Below are 17,811 nucleotides of genomic sequence, written 5' to 3' on the forward strand. Positions count from 1 at the left end.
ATTAAAATAATGACATTAATTCTGATATACTCTGATATCTCTTTAATAATCTTCAAAATAAATTATGTTCATGTACATTTATGTAACTAAATTCATACAGATAAAAGCATAATACAGTATATCAAACATCTTTAAGACATGGGATCACTACAATACAGATATGGTATACTGCCCTCAGCGGACATATGACAAGTTACTCCTTTGCCAAAATCATCCTACATTCTCTGTAACGTTCCAGAAACATTCATTCTGAATGCTGATTTAGAGACAATTAAAAGTTTGTTAGATTTACTTGCTACTGTTAAGGGTTGATAGACTTCAGTGTGCATATTTACAGGGTCTTTTTGGTATAAAGTTTTACATTGTTGGTACATTTAAGCGCTAGCTGAGTGGCAGTTCTGCAGTTAAAGCTCCTCGGCCATCTGTAGCAAGGAGTTAATGGCAGCATCCTTGTTACCCTGTTGGGCCTCCAAAACGGTGCGGATCACCTCCTTGTCCAGGTTGGGAAACATGTCCTGAAGGGCTTTAAGGTCTTCTTCGCTGCAGGGGGCGCTCTGTGATGTGACAGCAGGCACAGCTGGCATTCCCATGGGCACCACACCTTGGTTGTACATACCAGGGACACCTAAATACACATTTGGACAAAAGTGTACGTTTTGTGTTTTGTTTTTATCATTCAAGGCAGTATTTAACTGTGCACAAGTAACCATTTTAGAGTCTTACTCTTCCAAACAGAACAGGCTTGCTTACTCATTTTCACCCTACAAATCTGACATTAAAAGTAATATGAAAATCTGTGTTTTATTATTATTATTATTATTGAAAGTTCATTTAATCTATAGACACAAAGGTTTGCGTATGTGTTTTTGTTTTTGTTTAGAGGCTGAAACTGAGCAAAAATATGCAATTAGGTGCAGATGCTGATATTTATACTGCCAAAAATGAAGATGAAATTTTGATAGTTTGTATTGTAAATCAATGAGGTCTTTATAACAGTATATCAGACTACCTGCATAAAATGACACACACGTGGTCAGAATTGTTGGTACCCTTGGTAAATATGGTCAAAGGCGGCTGTGAAAATAACTGTGCATTCTTAATCCTTTTGATCTTTTATTTGAAGAGAGAAAAAAAAAAAAGAGAGAAAACCCCACAAAAATCTAACCTTTCATTGGAGAATAAGAATTTAAAATGGGGGGAAATATCACTATGAAATAAATGTTTTTTCTCAAATACACGTTGGACATAATTATTGGTACCCCTAGAAATTCTTATGAGTAAAATATAACTAAAATATATTCCCATTCATATTCACAATTTTGAGCACTCCAGGGTGATTATGAACATGAAATTATCCAGCCATGGCTTCCTGTTTCACAGAAATAGAAATAGGAGGGAAAACAAAGCCAAATTCCCTTAATCATCCATCACAATGAGAAAAAACAAATAATATATTTCTGATGTGCAGCAAAAGATAATTGAGCTTCACAAATTAGTGAAGTGACTTTAAGAAAAGAGCTCGAGCAGTGAAAATTCCCATTTCCACCATCAGGGCAATAATTAAGAATTTGCAATCAACATAAAATGTTACGAATTTGCCTGGAAGAGGACGTGTGTCTATATCGTCCTAATGCACGGTGAGGAGGAGAGTTTGAGCGGCTAAAGACTCTCCAAGGACCACAGCTGGAGAATTGCAGAAAAAGGTTGAGTCTCGGGGTCAGAAAACCTTTAAAAAAAAAAAAAAAAATCAAACAGCACCTACATCACCACATGTTGTTCGGGAGGGTTTCAAGAAATGTTTTTAAAAACGTACAAAATCAAGAAAAGAAAATGCTTCCATTTTCATTTACATATTCAGTTATCAGACACGACTGGAATTTCAAAATGGGACTGGCTTCTATGGTCAGATGAAACTAAAAAATGAGCTTTTTAGCAGCAAACACTCAAGATGGATTTGGTGAACACAGGGATAAAAAGTACCCCATGTGTACAATGAAATATACTGCTGTATTTTTGATGTTGTGGGCCTATATTTCTGCTGGAGGTCCTGGACATCTTGTTTAGACACACAGCATCATGGATTCTATCAAATACAAACAGATAAAACGTCAAAAAGTGATTGACTCTGTTAGAAATCTTATAATGGGCCATGTTTGGATCTTCCAACCGGACAATAATGCAAAAACAAACCTTAAAAACACAAAAATGGGTCACTGAGCACAAAACCAAGCTTTCTGCTGGCCATTCCAGTCCTCTGACCTGAACCCTGCAGAAAATGAGTGGTGAAATGAAGAGGAGAAGAACCAACATGGAGCTGGGAATCTAAAGGATCTGGAGTGATTCTGGGTGAAGGAATGGTCTCTGATCTCTTGTCAGGTGTTCTTTAACCTCATCAGGTATTATAGGAGAAAACTCCTATACCATTTTGGCAAATGGAGGTTTCAAGAAGTATTGAATTAAAGGGTACCGTTAATTGCGTCCAATGTGTATTAAAAGAAAAACATTTATTTCATAATGATATTTCGCCCCATTTTTAATTATTATTCTCCAATGAAAGGTTAGATGTTTGTGAATTTTTTAAATAATAGATCAAAAGGATTAACAATGCAGATTTATTTCCACAGCCTTCTTTGATTATATTTACCAAGTGTACCAACAATTCTGACCACGTGTGTATATCAGTTGTCACTCTATATCCCCAATAATGTCTTAGTAAGATGATATTTAACAAAAAAAAAAAAAAAGCTATAGGCCAGAAAGAGCTAAATAAACTTATCACTGCATCTAAACCAAAAACATGTTTATTAGATCCTGTACCCACTAAATTACTGAAAGAGTTGCTGCCTGTAGCAGAAGAAGCGCTTCTCAATATTATTAACTCGTCGTTATCTCTAGGTCACATCCCAAAACCGTTCAAACTGGTGGTTAAGTCAAGTCTCTTGTTAAAAAAACACAACTAGATACTAGTGATCTGGCAAATTACAGACCCATTTCAAATCTTCCATTTATGTCTAAAATTTTAGAAAAAGTTGTCTCTGCTCAATTATGCTCCTTCCTTATCTATAAAATTATATCTATAAAGAATTTCCATCAGGTTTCAGGGCCCATCATAGCACAGAAACTGCACTTGTTAAAATTAAAAATGACTTGCTTCTTGCATCAGACCAAGGCTGCATCTCATTGCTAGTTTTACTTGATCTTGGTGATGCGTTTGACAATATAGATCATGACATACTCATAGATCGATTACAAAACTATATGGGTATTCAAGGGCAGGCTTTAAGATGGTTTAATACTACCAGTCTGATCGCTATCACTTTGTCTATTTAAACAGGGAATCATCTCAATTAACGCCAGTAAAGTATTGAGTCCCACAAGGATCTGTTCTAGGCCCTCTACTATTTTCAATATACATGTTACACCTTTATGGGATTAGTTTCCATTTCAACAAGACCAGATGAAACTTCTGAATTATCTAAGATAACAGAGTGTGTTAAAAATGTAAAAGATTGGATGACCAATAATTTTCTCCTATTAAATTTGGATAAGACAGAGATATTACTTATTGGCCCAACAAAACAGTACACAGAATCTCTTAGATTACAATTTGGATCTAGACCGATGTACTGTTACTTCCTCTAGTCAAAAACTTGTGTTACATTAGACAGCAACTTGTCTTTTGAAAACCATATTTCCCATGTTACAAAAACAGCATTCTTCCATATTAGAAACATCGCCAAGCTGCAGGAACATGTTATCTCTTTCTGATGCAGAAAAGCTAGTTCATGCATTCATGACCTCTAGACTGGACTATTGTAATGCACTGCTAGCTGGTTGTCCTGCATCTTCAATAAACAAGCTACAGGTAGTCCAAAATGCAGCTGCTAGAGTCCTTACCAGGTCAAGAAAATATGATCATATTACTCCAATTTTACAATCTCTAAACTGGCTGCTTATTACAGAATTGTGTTAGTTACAAAATATTACTACTTACTTATAAGGCCCTTAATGGTTTAGCTCCATGCGTACCTAACAAGTCTTCTAGCTCGCTACAATCCATCACGCTCCCTAAAGTCGCAAATCTCTGAACTCTTGGTAGTTACTAGGACAGCAAAGTCCACTAAAGGAGGTAAAGCATTTTCGCATTTAGCTTCCAAACTCTAGAATAGCCTTCCTGATAACTTCTGGGGTTCAGACACACTCTCTCTGTTTAAATCTAGATTAAAGACACATCTCTTTACCCAAGCATTCACATAATGTATCTCATAACCTTCTGATCAAATGCACATTATTCTTTTGCTTGGGTTGAACACATCATTTTTTGCTTGGTTTGAACAGCAGCTATGCTAATTTTGTCTCTATTTGCTTCTCTGTGTCTGCCACGGGATTGGCATCCCAAAGTAACTAGGAATTACAGAAGCTTCAGTCTGGATTCAGCCCCTACGAAGATCTGAGATGACCGAACACCTGAGAAGAGACTATGCCAACCCCTCAGAGGGCCTCAGATGATGCCAATCCTGAACCAACATACAAAACTACCAAATTTTGCTATAAGTCTGAACGCAACATATAATCGTTGCTGTTAATAGTGTTCACTATTAATAGTGTTGATTACATGTCATTAACTAACTGCATGATTTCACTGTACATTTCTGCCACATGGTCATTACCTCAACATAGTCACCACTGATAAGCTACTACTAAATATAATGCAGAAACTTAAATTTTCTGTAAAGCTGTTTTGCAACGATTTGTATTTTGAAAAGCGCTATACAAATAAACTTCAATTGAAAATACTTAGTTTTATGTTCAAAACATATAATGCAATGGAATAGAATTACGACTGAGAGAAAAACAAATAAATGTTCCTCACATTTTAACATGATTTTTCCAAAAAATGATGTCTGGACAATCAAGTAAACCTGAGCTGCTGCAGTCCTGTAAGTGTTCATCTTGAAATATTACTAACATCATCAAACGTATTCTTATGTTTACTTCGAAAATATCAGTAAAGATTTCACAGCAAAAAGACATGTGAAGCACGAGCTGAAGGTGGACGTTTGTACAATTATACTAAAATGACTTTTACTTGCTAAAACAGTCCATCATATGACAGAAAGCATGTAGTAGATTGTGTGAAACAGGCATTTCAGCAAAATTGATCATTTTGATAATTTAAAGGCCTTAGAAATGTGTGTACCAAATATGATACAGTAGGGTTAAACATGATGAAGGGCCCTAAAACTGCATTTATGAATACTTTCTGAAAATAAAGCAGTGGCTGATCGATTGCTTCATCCCTAGCTATTATGTCACAGTGTTAAACAAACCTGCTATGGGCACATATCCAACTCCCTGTTGATAAACTGTAGGCATCAAAACCACAGGCTGCGGCTGCATCATCATTCCCGCTGGTATTGACTTTGACAAAAAAAAAAGGGAGAGAAAGAGAAAAAATACATTTGATTTAACAAAAGTTGACGTGCTCTTTTTTGAAAGAGTTACTGTTCTTATACTTTACAGTGCATATACTTTCTGAATTTTCATGCATGTTCTGACCAGGTCATTTGTACAGGCAACAAGTAATTTGACTGTCAACATTGAAAGCAAAAGCAGAACATAAAACATATGCATACCTATCACAATTGCATTGGTTTACAAAGTTACATTAAGATGGGGCAACAGCATTTCTCTCGTCAAGACACACCATAACACTCAGTTCATGCACAGGAGTATTTTGTGAGTGAGGACTTACAGCAAAGGACATGACAAGATTAATCATGCCTTCTTTGTCATCACCCTGTCTTCCGCTCAAGCTGTACCATTCATCCACGACGGTTCCCTCTCGCAGACTCTCTGGGATCGTCACATGTGTCCATGCGATGCGATCATCCATGGAAAACGCCCTCTGTCCGGCAACACAGAACAATCAACATTTAAAATCGCCTAATGCCATGTAAAGGTGACTTTTCTGCAGGATTTCAGGATATAAAAATGAATATTTTGAAACTGTTTACATTTTAATTTTAGTTAAAGTTTTAGTCATTAAATTGTGTATTTTGTCCTTTTGTCAATTGTGCCATTTTTATAAATTTTTTGTCTGTTTCTTCACCTACGTCCAACATCATCCGCTGAAACATCATTATTTTGTGAACATGCATACAACAGTTAGCGGAAGCTAAATGTGGATATTTTTCTTACACAAATGCATCGATTCACTTCAGAAGACCTTTATTGTCCCTTTGGAGCCTTGTGGAGTACTTTTTATGATGGATGGACGCACTTTTTTGTGCTTCAAAATCTCGACCCCCATTCACTGCCATTATAAAGCTTGGAAGAGGCAGGACTAGGCATGGGCCGGTATGATAACCTTAGATAAAAAAAATATCACGGTTTCACGGTATCACGGTATTGCGATTACAGCTCTAAAATATGTTATTTTTAAACATAACATTTTTTTCCACTGAACACGATATATTTTATTTTTATGAAACACATAGAACATTTTGGCTAAATAATTAAAATAAATAATTTAATTCTTGTTAATTAAATTAAGTGCAGTCACTTCAGTGAGCCTAAACCTGCAGCAACAATAATCAGAACATAAATTATTTTCTGTAAAAATTAAAAAAAAAAAAATCCTTCTAAATGGGGAAAAATTAAAAATAAAAATTGCAGTCACTTAACCTAAACCTACAGCTCAATAATTAAAAACATAAATCAAAACAATTTCTGTAAAAAAAATAATAAAAATGCAGTCATTAAACCTGCAGCTCAACAAGGTTTTTGGAGATATGCTCACTTTCTACACATTCATCTTTCAGTTATGAGCCGTGAGGTACAAAGATGTGTGCACATTCACATAAGGAGAGAGCGCGAGTGTGTCACACACACACACACACACACACGGTCTCTCTCCAAACAGTGGCAAAGACCCCTGAGAGCCAGCAGTTTGTTTGTTTTTTAAATGACATGACTTGAACCGATGTAAACAATGGCAGGAGGCTTAAAATTATAGACGTGATACCAGCTAAATTTAATTAGTATACTAAATCGCAGAAACGTAGTACTTTATTCTGCTATTCCCCGCTCTGTGAAGTAACGTGAGGGAGGAAACTAGTTGACCGTAGCTAGTTAATTAGCCATGTTATCTGTCTCGGTAGCAAGCCAAATAGTATTTATTTCAACACTGAAACAACCGGCGAATGGGTCTCTGTCTTGATCGAGGGTGAAAGAGGGTGAAATGAAGACGACACAGATATATCGTTTGTGTACGACCCGGAAGTATTTATTTAGTGATCGGCGCCAAAACGTCATCTGTACGGAACATCATTGTGATTAATCTACGTTACCCGAAAAATTCCCATACGGCAGACTTCGTGTTTTTCGACGGGGCAAAAAGTTTCAGGGATTCAGCTTCTTCGGCCATCATCCTACACACAGGTGACTCTCACTGACTGCTCGCACCAACCGGAGGAGGAGGGGCCGTGTGACTCGTTACGGTCTTCACTGCTCACAACTGAGGGAGTCCTGCACTTTCCATCTTTGACGACACGTAAAAACTGCGCATACCGCAGGAACGGTATAACAGAAAATTTTAGTGGTTTTGAAACCGTGAATTTTCCAAACCGTGGTATACCTTGAAACCGGTTATCGTCCCATGCCTAGGCAGGACATTTTTAAATATAACTCTGATTATATTCATCTGAAAGAATAAAGTCACATACACCTAGGATCGCTTGAGGGTAAATTATGGGTAATTTTTGAGTGAACTATCCTTTTAACTATAGTAACCTTGGCATGCCGAAATGGATTTTTTTCTTCCATACTATGGAAGTCAACGGCTACCAGAAACTCTGGTAATCAACATTCTTCAAAATATCTTTCTTTGTGTTCAACAGAAGAAATAAACTCATATAGTTTTGGAAAAACTTGAGGGACAGACTAAAATATCAACAGTTTTCAATGAATGAAATTAATGTTAAATAAATATGACAAAAACAAGGACATGTAACATAAAACTATGACTATACTAAGCTATTAAATGTAGCTGGAAAAGGAATACAATTTCAAACCACTTTGAAAAGTAAATTCGAAACTTTCAATTATTTTGTCTCCTCTTTTTTTGAAAACAAACAGAGATTCTGGTATTTTTTATTACATTTTAGTTTGATCTTTTCCTGTCAACAATAAAGAATATTTATATAGTCACAGTTTGCGTTAAATGACGTCAGTGTTGTCTCATCATAGTCACGGAAAAAAATAGGTTATCAATAAACATTTTTCATCTTACTTTTAGTAAAGAAAATTTTATATTTAAAAAAATTAAATATTATAATTTGGTAAATTATATAACTGTTTACAAAAAAAGTTTTTCAGTCTGACCTCATCGAAGATTTCCAGATAGAAGGAGTCGACCCCAGGCGGGACAGTGGACTGGATGACTTTGTTCCAGCGAGGGTTCTTTGCTCCATTGTGGGCAGTAGGAGTCTCATAGACGGCATAGCCAAGTCGAATCCTGCAGTAAGGGTCCATGCGTGTCATCCCATAGTTCTTCGCAAGCTTCGCCTGTGAAAATAACAATTAAATTGGCCTTGTAACTAACAGGCCTTTGCATCTCCTTTTAAATATCCAGTATACTTATTACACACTTAAAGTCACAGATGCACAAATACAACAATTGCAATGCTCCATTTATGCAGAAACACAATGTTAAGCCAAAATGTTGTTTTGTGCAACTGACTGAAATGCATTGCTCAAACAATTGCCCAATCAGTGTTGCAACCACAGAAAGATGTCAGTGATGGAAATAACTTGTTATCCAACATTGTTATCATTATCATATTATTACACCTTTTACCACGTTAGTCTCTGGAGAAAGCAATATTATAGATAGAGGACTTGTTTCATGTTTCATATGCCTTATTGATTTATTTGTTTATTAGAATCACACAGCTTTTGGCTTCACAAGATGTTAACTGATGGACTGGAGTGGCGTGGATTATTGTGATGTTTTTATCAGCTGTTTGGACTCTCATTCTGACGGCACCCATTCACTGCAGAGCATCCATTGCTAAGACACTGATGCAATGCTACATTTCTCCAAATCTGGTGAAGAAACAAACTTATCTACATCTGGGACGGCCAGAGGGTTGAGTACGTTTTCAATAAATTTTCATTTTTGGGTGAACGTTTCCATTTTCACTATTTTCCCATTTAACTTAGATTGATTCCACAGTCAATAACAGCTCAAGAAATAACCAGTCTTCAGACTCAGGCTCAGCATCTGGTAACCCATTCAGTCCATTTTGCAAAGTGATTCATTAAAAGGTATTTTCTCAAGACGATGTTCACAAATTCACTATTAAATTCTTACTTCAGAATAATGAAGAATGACAAGTGTTTCCTGTAGTAATGTAAAAAGTAGGGATGCACCGAATGTTTGAAATTATTGCAACCGAAATTATTCTGCCGAAAATAGCAAAAAAAATATCTTTCTCTGTTCGGCCGAACAAGCGAAAAGACTGAATAAATTGTACCGGACAATGACATTTTTGGTGACGTCAGAGAAAGACGCAAAAATTATTACAAGCACTGACAGCAAGAGACTGTTTAGTGGTGCATCTGCATCACATGTCTTCGATGAAAAGAGGAAGGGGTGGTTGCTGTTTGATGATTGAAATCGTGAAATGGCCTTATACAATTAGTAAGTAAACTGCAGAATGTTATGTTTTCATTCTGACAGCGCTGCACAAGCTCGGGGCGCTATCTGCTTGTTAGCCAGGGTTCAAAGTCCAAAGCGCGAGGAACACTGAAACAGTGTTACTCGTCAGTTGCTCAGTAACATTTTTATGAATTTTTACAAGGCATGGATGTGACAATGTTATATGCAAATTCCCAAATTCATAATGAGAATCATTTATCTGCTGTGTTGTCAACAACAAGAAGCACCGAGGTCCACCAAAATAAAAGCTACATTAACATTCAATTTGACTGTTGTTCTGTAAAATAAAAAAAAGTAAGACAATAATAATAATTACAAGAGCTCTAATAATACATGTATTATATTCACACAGTGTTCAAATTGGGATCTGTAATATTTTCTAATGTTTGAAAAGTCTCTTTTGCTAAGCAAGGCTGCATTTATTTGTACAATAAAACATACAAAAATGGTAATATTGTGAAATATTATTACAATTTTAAATAACTGTTTTGTATGTGAACAAACAGTAAAGTGTAATTGATTTCTGTGACCAAAGCTGAATTTTCAGCATCATTCCTCCAGTCTTCAGTGTCAGATGATCCTTCAGAAATCATTCTAATATGCTGATTTACTGCTCAAAGTGTTCAGCTTTTGTTGTTTTTTTCTTTGAAAGGCAAGACAAAAAAAACAAACACATTTTGGCTATTTAATTTGTGCAATGGTGAAAAAAAAAAATTACATGGGGGGGAAAAAACCTGAAAAACAGTGTTCGGTATTCGGACTTCAGCCTTCGGCCCAGTGTTTGTTTTGGCTTCAGCCAAGAATTTTCTTTTCGGTGCACTCCTAGTAAAAACGTGTTATTATTCTATGGAATGTAACAAACTGGGTTTTACAAACTGATCTGACTGTCCACCATTAAACTAGCACTGCAGACATACCTGTACGACAGTGATGCTGAGGCGGCCAGCTGTTCCTAAAGATCCTCCGTACTGCAGCTGTCGGGCCGCCTGGGCGTCTAACTGCACCTGCTGCTGCTGCTGCGTCGGGGTGATTCTCAGGAAATCCTGAGGCAGCTCACCAATGTAGACCTGAACACACAATAACAACAGCTTTTGATTCTGTGCAATGATTTATGATACTTCAGAATCACAAAAACACCTTTTTCATGCAATTACTAGTCATTGTATCTTTGATCACCTCGAGTGATTACTCAAGTATCTCTAATAACAGAGCTATGGTTGAATTTGTAATAAAGACACAGAATTTCTGTAGACATTATAATGAGAACAACCCTAGAGCAACCCTGTTTGACCCTCCGTTGAATGGAAAATCGGGGTGATGTGCCTCCTGGTAAAGAGACTGAAATATCTGAATTTTCATAAAGAAATATTATAATGTTTAGAAATTAATCTGCAAGTAAATAATGAAAAACTTTAATTATCAAAAGCATAATAAAAAGTTAAGAAATGCAATGAAACCATCATTTTCTATTAGAAGTCTATAATTAAAAAGTTTGAGCACTAAAAGGACATTGCTGTTCTTTCAGTTCATTTTATTTTATTTTTTTAATGTACAAATATGTTGTTTAATAAGGTGATTGGTCTAAAATCTTTGCCAGGTTTGGGAGTTAAAGTAACACATAAAGATGGCACAATGTACCAAGTTGTTAATGGAAATGTTCGCAAAATTAATGCATAATTTTACATCATTTTAAATGCATAATTTACGACATCTTTTGCTTCTTTTAACAAAGGAAAAAATTAGTCTTTTAATAATTCCCAAAAAGATTCCACTTAGTTTTATTTGTATTGTACAAATCATCATTATCAGGGCATGGCGTCTTATAACAGACATTTATAATGATGCTACTTTAACCTACAATATATATATATATTCTATGGTATCAGCAAAACTATACTAAACTATTACAAAAATAAATAAATAAAAAATAAAATTACATTATGCAATTCAGAAAGAGATTTTTGCAAGAACTTTCAATATCCAAATTAAATTGTTTAATAGCTGTTTAACAGGATAGATTGAATGTGACATTTTAAAGAAACCCTATCAGTATCAAGTACAAAGTACAAAGTATTTGTTGGTCATTTCCTCTTTGTTGATTTAATTGCATCATTATTATATATCTAAAGATGACAAAAACACTGTTGAACATGGTACAATTTATTCAATGCACTCCTAATATATATTACTACATTTCTCTTTTACTATATTGATGTAGACTGGAAGTGTGTTATTACGTTATGCGTCAACTTCCCGTAACGAACTGCGTGCTAAATCACGAGCCCGATGCACAAAACAACACCATTCACGACATATTACATCTAAATAACTAACGTACCGTTTATCACGGTAATGCACTTCGATCAAATTTACGACAAGAATAACGTACGAATGACTTATTAAATAAATCGACTGTTTAGTTACTAACGGATACAAACAGGTCTTTAAAATATGGCATTAAATCACATTTGTCAACATTTAGTTGTCACATTTTGACATTGACGATCTTAACGTTACCTGTTGTAAATATCTCGACGATTCTGCAGCACTTGGGAAATCAAGAGCTGGCATATGTAACGTTAACGTTACATACTTATTTGTGTCTTTCTCGTTAGTGTGCGTGCAACATTGTGATGTTTAGACGCCAGTCGAGGTGTAACATCTACGTGTGTATATTTTAGTAACGTTAATTCTGTACTGCGCAACTTCCAATGTTTGTTTTTATTGGGACAAATCCTTATTATGCTGCTTGAGCAAGTTAGCATGTTGCGTACGGTAAAAGTGTATTTAAAAACGATCTCTTACCTGTCCTCGTTGCGTGCTAACTGTTGTTGCCATTTCGAGGTTATTAGATAACAGACGACGACTGTCTTCTTTTCTAAATAAGAAAAATGTAATAATAATTACGTCAGGTTGTACTGATATATACAACGATATGCATCAGCGAAGCTCACTACCGGAAATAAGCAACCACCCTCTCAGGCCCCGCCCCTTTCCGCACTTCAGAATAAAAGTACCTTTTTTTTTAGTATTTAATATTTAAGTATTTATCTGTACCTTTCCAGAGACAGAAAATAATCTATTTTGAATGGCAATAATTCCTATATGCAAAGGATAACTAGGAAAATAAATATACAAATTAACATAAAAAATAGATGAGATTATTTTTCATAACTCTGACTTTAGTAAATGTGGTTTGTTGCTGCACATAACTGCGCTATGATTTCTACTTAATTTAAACACTAAACAAACGCTAAACAATCTATTAAGAGAAGCTACACATTTTTTTGTTTTGATTATGAAAATAGCTATATGTGTTTAGGGAGCCATCAATGCAATCAACTATGGGAGTCATTATCTACCATATCTTAGAGGATGAATAATAAAGTTATTAAAAGTACACAATTAGCATTGATTAGGTTAATAAAAGAAATGTTCAAATATGCCTTTTCAGTGACAAACCCCAAAATTCATGATAAACCAGTAAGGAGAACATACACTATTCACCATTAAAAAGCACCATGTAAAATTAGGAGTAAATACATTTTACAGGTGCAATTTAAAATCATAAATGACATTGTTATGACTTATAGAAAATGCAGAATATTTTTATTGCATTAATATTAAAAAAAAAGTGAATTTTTCATACATGATTGCAAATATTTAGAAACAACACCCCAGCTTATAATGCTTTGGAGTGATACTGATAGATATCCCATAACTAATAACTGGCCTGTTTTGTTCTATTGTAATAACAATGCAACACAAGTTATGGTACTACGGTAGACTGTCTCAATAGAAAGGAGGAGTTGACAATTAAAAACACTTCCTGCTTTAATCATGTGCACTGCAAATGGTTGTAAGCAAATGTCTTATATCCAGGAAGGTAAGACTCAAGCGTCAGATATGAACAGATTCTGTCATTTTTTAGCGTTGCAAACATTAAATTCAAAATTATTGTATTGCTACTGTTTAAGTAAGAGAATGTATGTATGGTTAAGCATCCGAAATGCTCTGTTACTATATGTTGTTGTTTGTATTCACTTAATTATTTATTCCCTCATCTATAAACATTATTACGATAATTATCTGATTGTTTCCGCTCGTAGTTTATGGTGAGATTCGATTCTGTGCAGTTTTATGATTTTGTAAAAGGGTGAGGATGTCACTTTAAGAAATGCAACGCGGAACCGGGAAGTTGTTGACCACTCTGCCTATCATTTTACTCATGGCCAGTGCAGGGTCCCACAGGCGCCTGACGCGAAATGTTATTGTTGCTGTTGTTATAAAATAACTAATGTGCATTTGCATTGTTCCTCTTCCTTTATTCTTGAACCATGAACAGGTCCCAGCTCAAGCGATCCAGAATTTTAAGAATGGCTTTCTCAGACTCCACTCGGTCGGAAAAAGACGAGCCCTTTATCCTGAGAGCGACCAAAATCGCTGTGGTTGTCGTTCTTTACTGGTTCATCTCGATTTCCATGGTTTTCCTGAACAACTACCTGTTAGACAGCAAGGAGCTGGACGCGCCTGTCTTCATCACGTTTTTCCAGTGTGTTGTTAGCGTTGGATTATGTTGGCTCATGCACTTTCTTTCAAAATTATGTCCTGGATTCGTGGATTTCCCGTCTTTGAAATTTGATTTCAGAGTGTCCAGAGAGATTTTGCCGTTGACCGTCGTGTTCATCGGCATGATTACATTCAACAACTTGTGCCTAAAATATGTGGGAGTTGCCTTCTATACTGTTGGCCGGTCGCTTTCCACCGTGTTTAATGTCGTTCTGTCCTACTTTGTTCTAAAGCAAACCACGTCTTTCTACGCGGTGCTGTGTTGTGGAGTCATTCTAGGTGAGTGCCAGCCGCTTAAAGGGATAGTTCACAATATAAATAAAAAAAAAAAAATCTGTCATCATTTACTGTCCCCCATGTCGTTCCAAACCTGCACGAGTTTCTATTCTCTGCTGAACACAAAAGAAGATATTTTGAAGAATCTTGGCAACCAAACAGTTGACGGTAGCCATTGACTTCCATAGTATACTATGGAAGTCAATGGCTACCGTCAGCTGTTTTCCAACATTCTTCAAACTATATTCTTTTGTGTTTAGCAAAAGTAAGACATTCATACAAGCCGAGTTTCCATCCTAAGTTGCGAATTTAACTTGGAATATCGCATTTTTGCGAATAAGCGCCGTTTCTATCCAACGAGAACAAAATCGTCACTTCCTGACAAACTTATTGTTTGCATTAACCCTTTGCATTAACTTATTATGCGCATTATCCCAAAGTCAAAAACCACCTCAAGCGAGCGTAAAAAGTTTTTGCGAATGAAGGGATTTCTTTTCGAAGCATCACTCGTTTTTGAGGCGATATTTCAAAATGCGCATAAAAAGAGGGTGATGGAAACATGATGGAGTCATTCAAGTGGAGAGAAACGGGTAAAATCCATAGAATATGAGAAAAATGTGCCTTTTGATGGCAGAATCTGAATGCAAATAATTTTATAGAATACTGTCATCAAAGACGCCATTTGAAGCTGAACGCCGACGTTTAAACGGACAGACTATGGATGAAAACTGCTATGGTTACTGAACTTTTAATGCATAAATTTGATTTAAACAATATGTCTACATAATATTCACATATGCTGTTCATGGGACTTATTGTATTAGCCCTACAGTAACAGCATGAAATATTATTTAAACCGTTTACTATTAACATTTTACATAACATGTATTTTATCTCACAGTTCTGACTTTTTTTCTCACAAATGCAAGTTTTTATCTCCTAGTTTGGACTTTATAACTCGATTTAACTCAACAATAGTGAGTTTGTCAATTCTGAGGGGGGAAAAAAGCCAGAAATGTGGGATATAAGCTCATATTCTGAGCCGAGGGGAAAAGAGAAAATGACGAGTTGTTTTTCCTTATCAGAATTGTGAGAATAAACTCACAATATAAACTCAAATTTCCCTTTTTTAATTATTTCATTCCATGGCTCCTTAGACTGCTACTTGAAAACTGTCATTTTCTGCCACCAGATAGGCTCCGCCCACAAAAACTAACGCTAATATAATTATTGTTATAGTTCAAGGATAACTATAAAGTGTTAATAACTGTGTTATTAACACTATAAAGTGTTAATAACACATTTATAACAATATAATTGTTGGAATCTCTTTCAGAACAAATTTTCTAATGGACAAACAGTAAAAACATTGAAAGCCAATCAGAGTTTGAGCATTTAATGCTAAATTTCCACCATGCTTTTAGAATAAACAATGTTATCGTCCGTTGGTGTGAATGCTAATGTACATATAGTTATTTTACAGTATGTGCACTTGCAGTGTACATAAACGTACTGGATAATATGTGACCCTGGACCTCAAAACCAGTCTTAAGTAGCACAGGTATATTTGTAGCAATAGCCAACAATACATTGAATGGGTCAAAATTATCCATTTTTCTTTTATGCCAAAAATCATTAGGATATTAAGTAAAGATCATGTTCCATGAAGATATTTTGTAAATTTCTTACCATAAATATATCAAAACTTCATTTCTGATTAGTAATATGCATTGCTAAGAACTTCATTTGGACAACTTTAAAGGCGATTTTCTCAAAATTTTGATTTTTTTTTTTGCACCCTCAGATTCCAGATTTTCAAATACTGTCCTATCATGACAAATCATGCATCAATGGAAAGCCTATTTATTCAGCTTTCAGGTGATTTATAAATCTCAATTTTAAAAAAATGACCCTTATGACTGGTTTTGTGGTCCAGGGTCACACATAAGCTTACTAAATGGGTTAAGGAGTATGTTTTAGGGGTAGGTTCAGGGTTAGTAGGCTATAAGTACATGTGCATGCGGAACTGGGCTGTAAAAATAAAGTGCTACTGTTATCTTTATAGTTATAGTTCTTGACGTGAACAGACTTAAAAGACAGAAACCAGCTTTCATACCTAGTTAATGAGAAAGCTGCTGTGACAGTATCAAAAAATGCTATAAAGATCCCGTTCATCAATACAATGGAGTCCGCTACAAAAGAGATGTGCTGACTATCTGTGCTTCGTTTCTTATGCCTCCAGGTGGATTCTGGCTGGGTGTGGACCAAGAATCTGTGGCAGGTTCCCTTTCTTGGACAGGTGTCATTTTCGGCGTAATTGCCAGTCTTTGTGTATCTCTCAATGCTATCTTCACAAAAAAAGTGATGCCGGTGGTGGATGGAAATATCTGGAAGCTCTCCTACTACAACAACCTCAATGCCAGTGTACTTTTTATTCCGCTTATTGTCGTTTTTGGTGAAGTGAAAAGCTTGTTGGAGTTTAACCGACTGACACATTTACATTTTTGGGGCATGATGATTTTGGGTGGACTCTTTGGCTTTGCCATCGGTTACGTGACGGGACTTCAGATCAAATTCACCAGTCCATTGACGCACAATGTGTCCGGCACAGCCAAATCGTGCGCACAGACCGTGTTGGCGGTCGTCCACTCGGCCTCCACTAAGAGTAAGCTCTGGTGGACAAGCAATATGATGGTGCTGGTCGGATCCTTCGCCTACACCTGGGTCAAAGGATTCGAGATGAAGAAAGTTCAAGTGCCTCCGGAAACACAGACCACAACAAGCATTCAGAAAAGTAAAGAGGATTCTGCGGTGTGAAAAATGGTTTTGGAGTAACTTTGTTGTAGAGACTGTCTGTGCAGCACAGCAAATACATAGGTGTATTTATATGGGCATTTGAATGTTTGATGTATATACATTTACTTTGTAGTGTAAATGATAATTATTAAAACATGTTTGACAAAACTCTATTTGCGTAATAACACCATATACAGATATAAACACACATTTCGGAGAAAAATGCATGTACCTTTTCTCATTTTTATTCTGTGACAGACATAAGAAAAACAACCTCCGTTTTAGCGGTAGCTTTTTAGCATCACTGTGAAGTGGATTTATTTATTGTAGAGTTACTGAATGTCAGTAGACTGGGAAGATTTTAAAATGAGTGGTTCATTCATAAATTCATATAAATGTATATCTCACAATTCTGAGGGGAAAAAAATCTCAACTGCAAGATAAAA

The 17,811-nt window shown here is 35.8% G+C and overlaps 2 protein-coding genes across 3 annotated transcripts; one reads left to right on the forward strand and one right to left on the reverse strand.

Moving 5' to 3' along the window:
• Positions 1-27: 27 nt before the first annotated feature.
• tollip (toll interacting protein) lies at positions 28-12,697 on the reverse strand. The gene is made up of 6 exons (XM_058783074.1): positions 12,530-12,697; positions 10,642-10,791; positions 8,386-8,568; positions 5,756-5,908; positions 5,331-5,421; positions 28-625 (listed from the first exon to the last, which is right to left on the reverse strand). The coding sequence occupies exons 1-6, from the start codon at positions 12,560-12,562 to the stop codon at positions 405-407; spliced, it is 831 nt and encodes a 276-aa protein (XP_058639057.1). The 5' UTR covers positions 12,563-12,697; the 3' UTR covers positions 28-404.
• Positions 12,698-13,504: 807 nt separating this feature from the next.
• slc35c1 (solute carrier family 35 member C1) lies at positions 13,505-17,533 on the forward strand. Of its 2 annotated transcripts, XM_058782113.1 has the most exons (3): positions 13,505-13,610; positions 14,070-14,572; positions 16,812-17,533. In XM_058782113.1, the coding sequence occupies exons 2-3, from the start codon at positions 14,101-14,103 to the stop codon at positions 17,384-17,386; spliced, it is 1,047 nt and encodes a 348-aa protein (XP_058638096.1). In that variant the 5' UTR covers positions 13,505-13,610; positions 14,070-14,100; the 3' UTR covers positions 17,387-17,533. The 2 variants fall into 2 exon arrangements, with proteins under 2 accessions (XP_058638096.1, XP_058638095.1); XM_058782112.1 differs by lacking the exon at positions 13,505-13,610 and having other exon boundaries at positions 13,629-14,572.
• Positions 17,534-17,811: the final 278 nt, after the last annotated feature.

This window comes from Onychostoma macrolepis, chromosome 07 (genome assembly GCF_012432095.1).
Source record: "Onychostoma macrolepis isolate SWU-2019 chromosome 07, ASM1243209v1, whole genome shotgun sequence".
Taxonomy (NCBI): domain Eukaryota; kingdom Metazoa; phylum Chordata; class Actinopteri; order Cypriniformes; family Cyprinidae; genus Onychostoma; species Onychostoma macrolepis.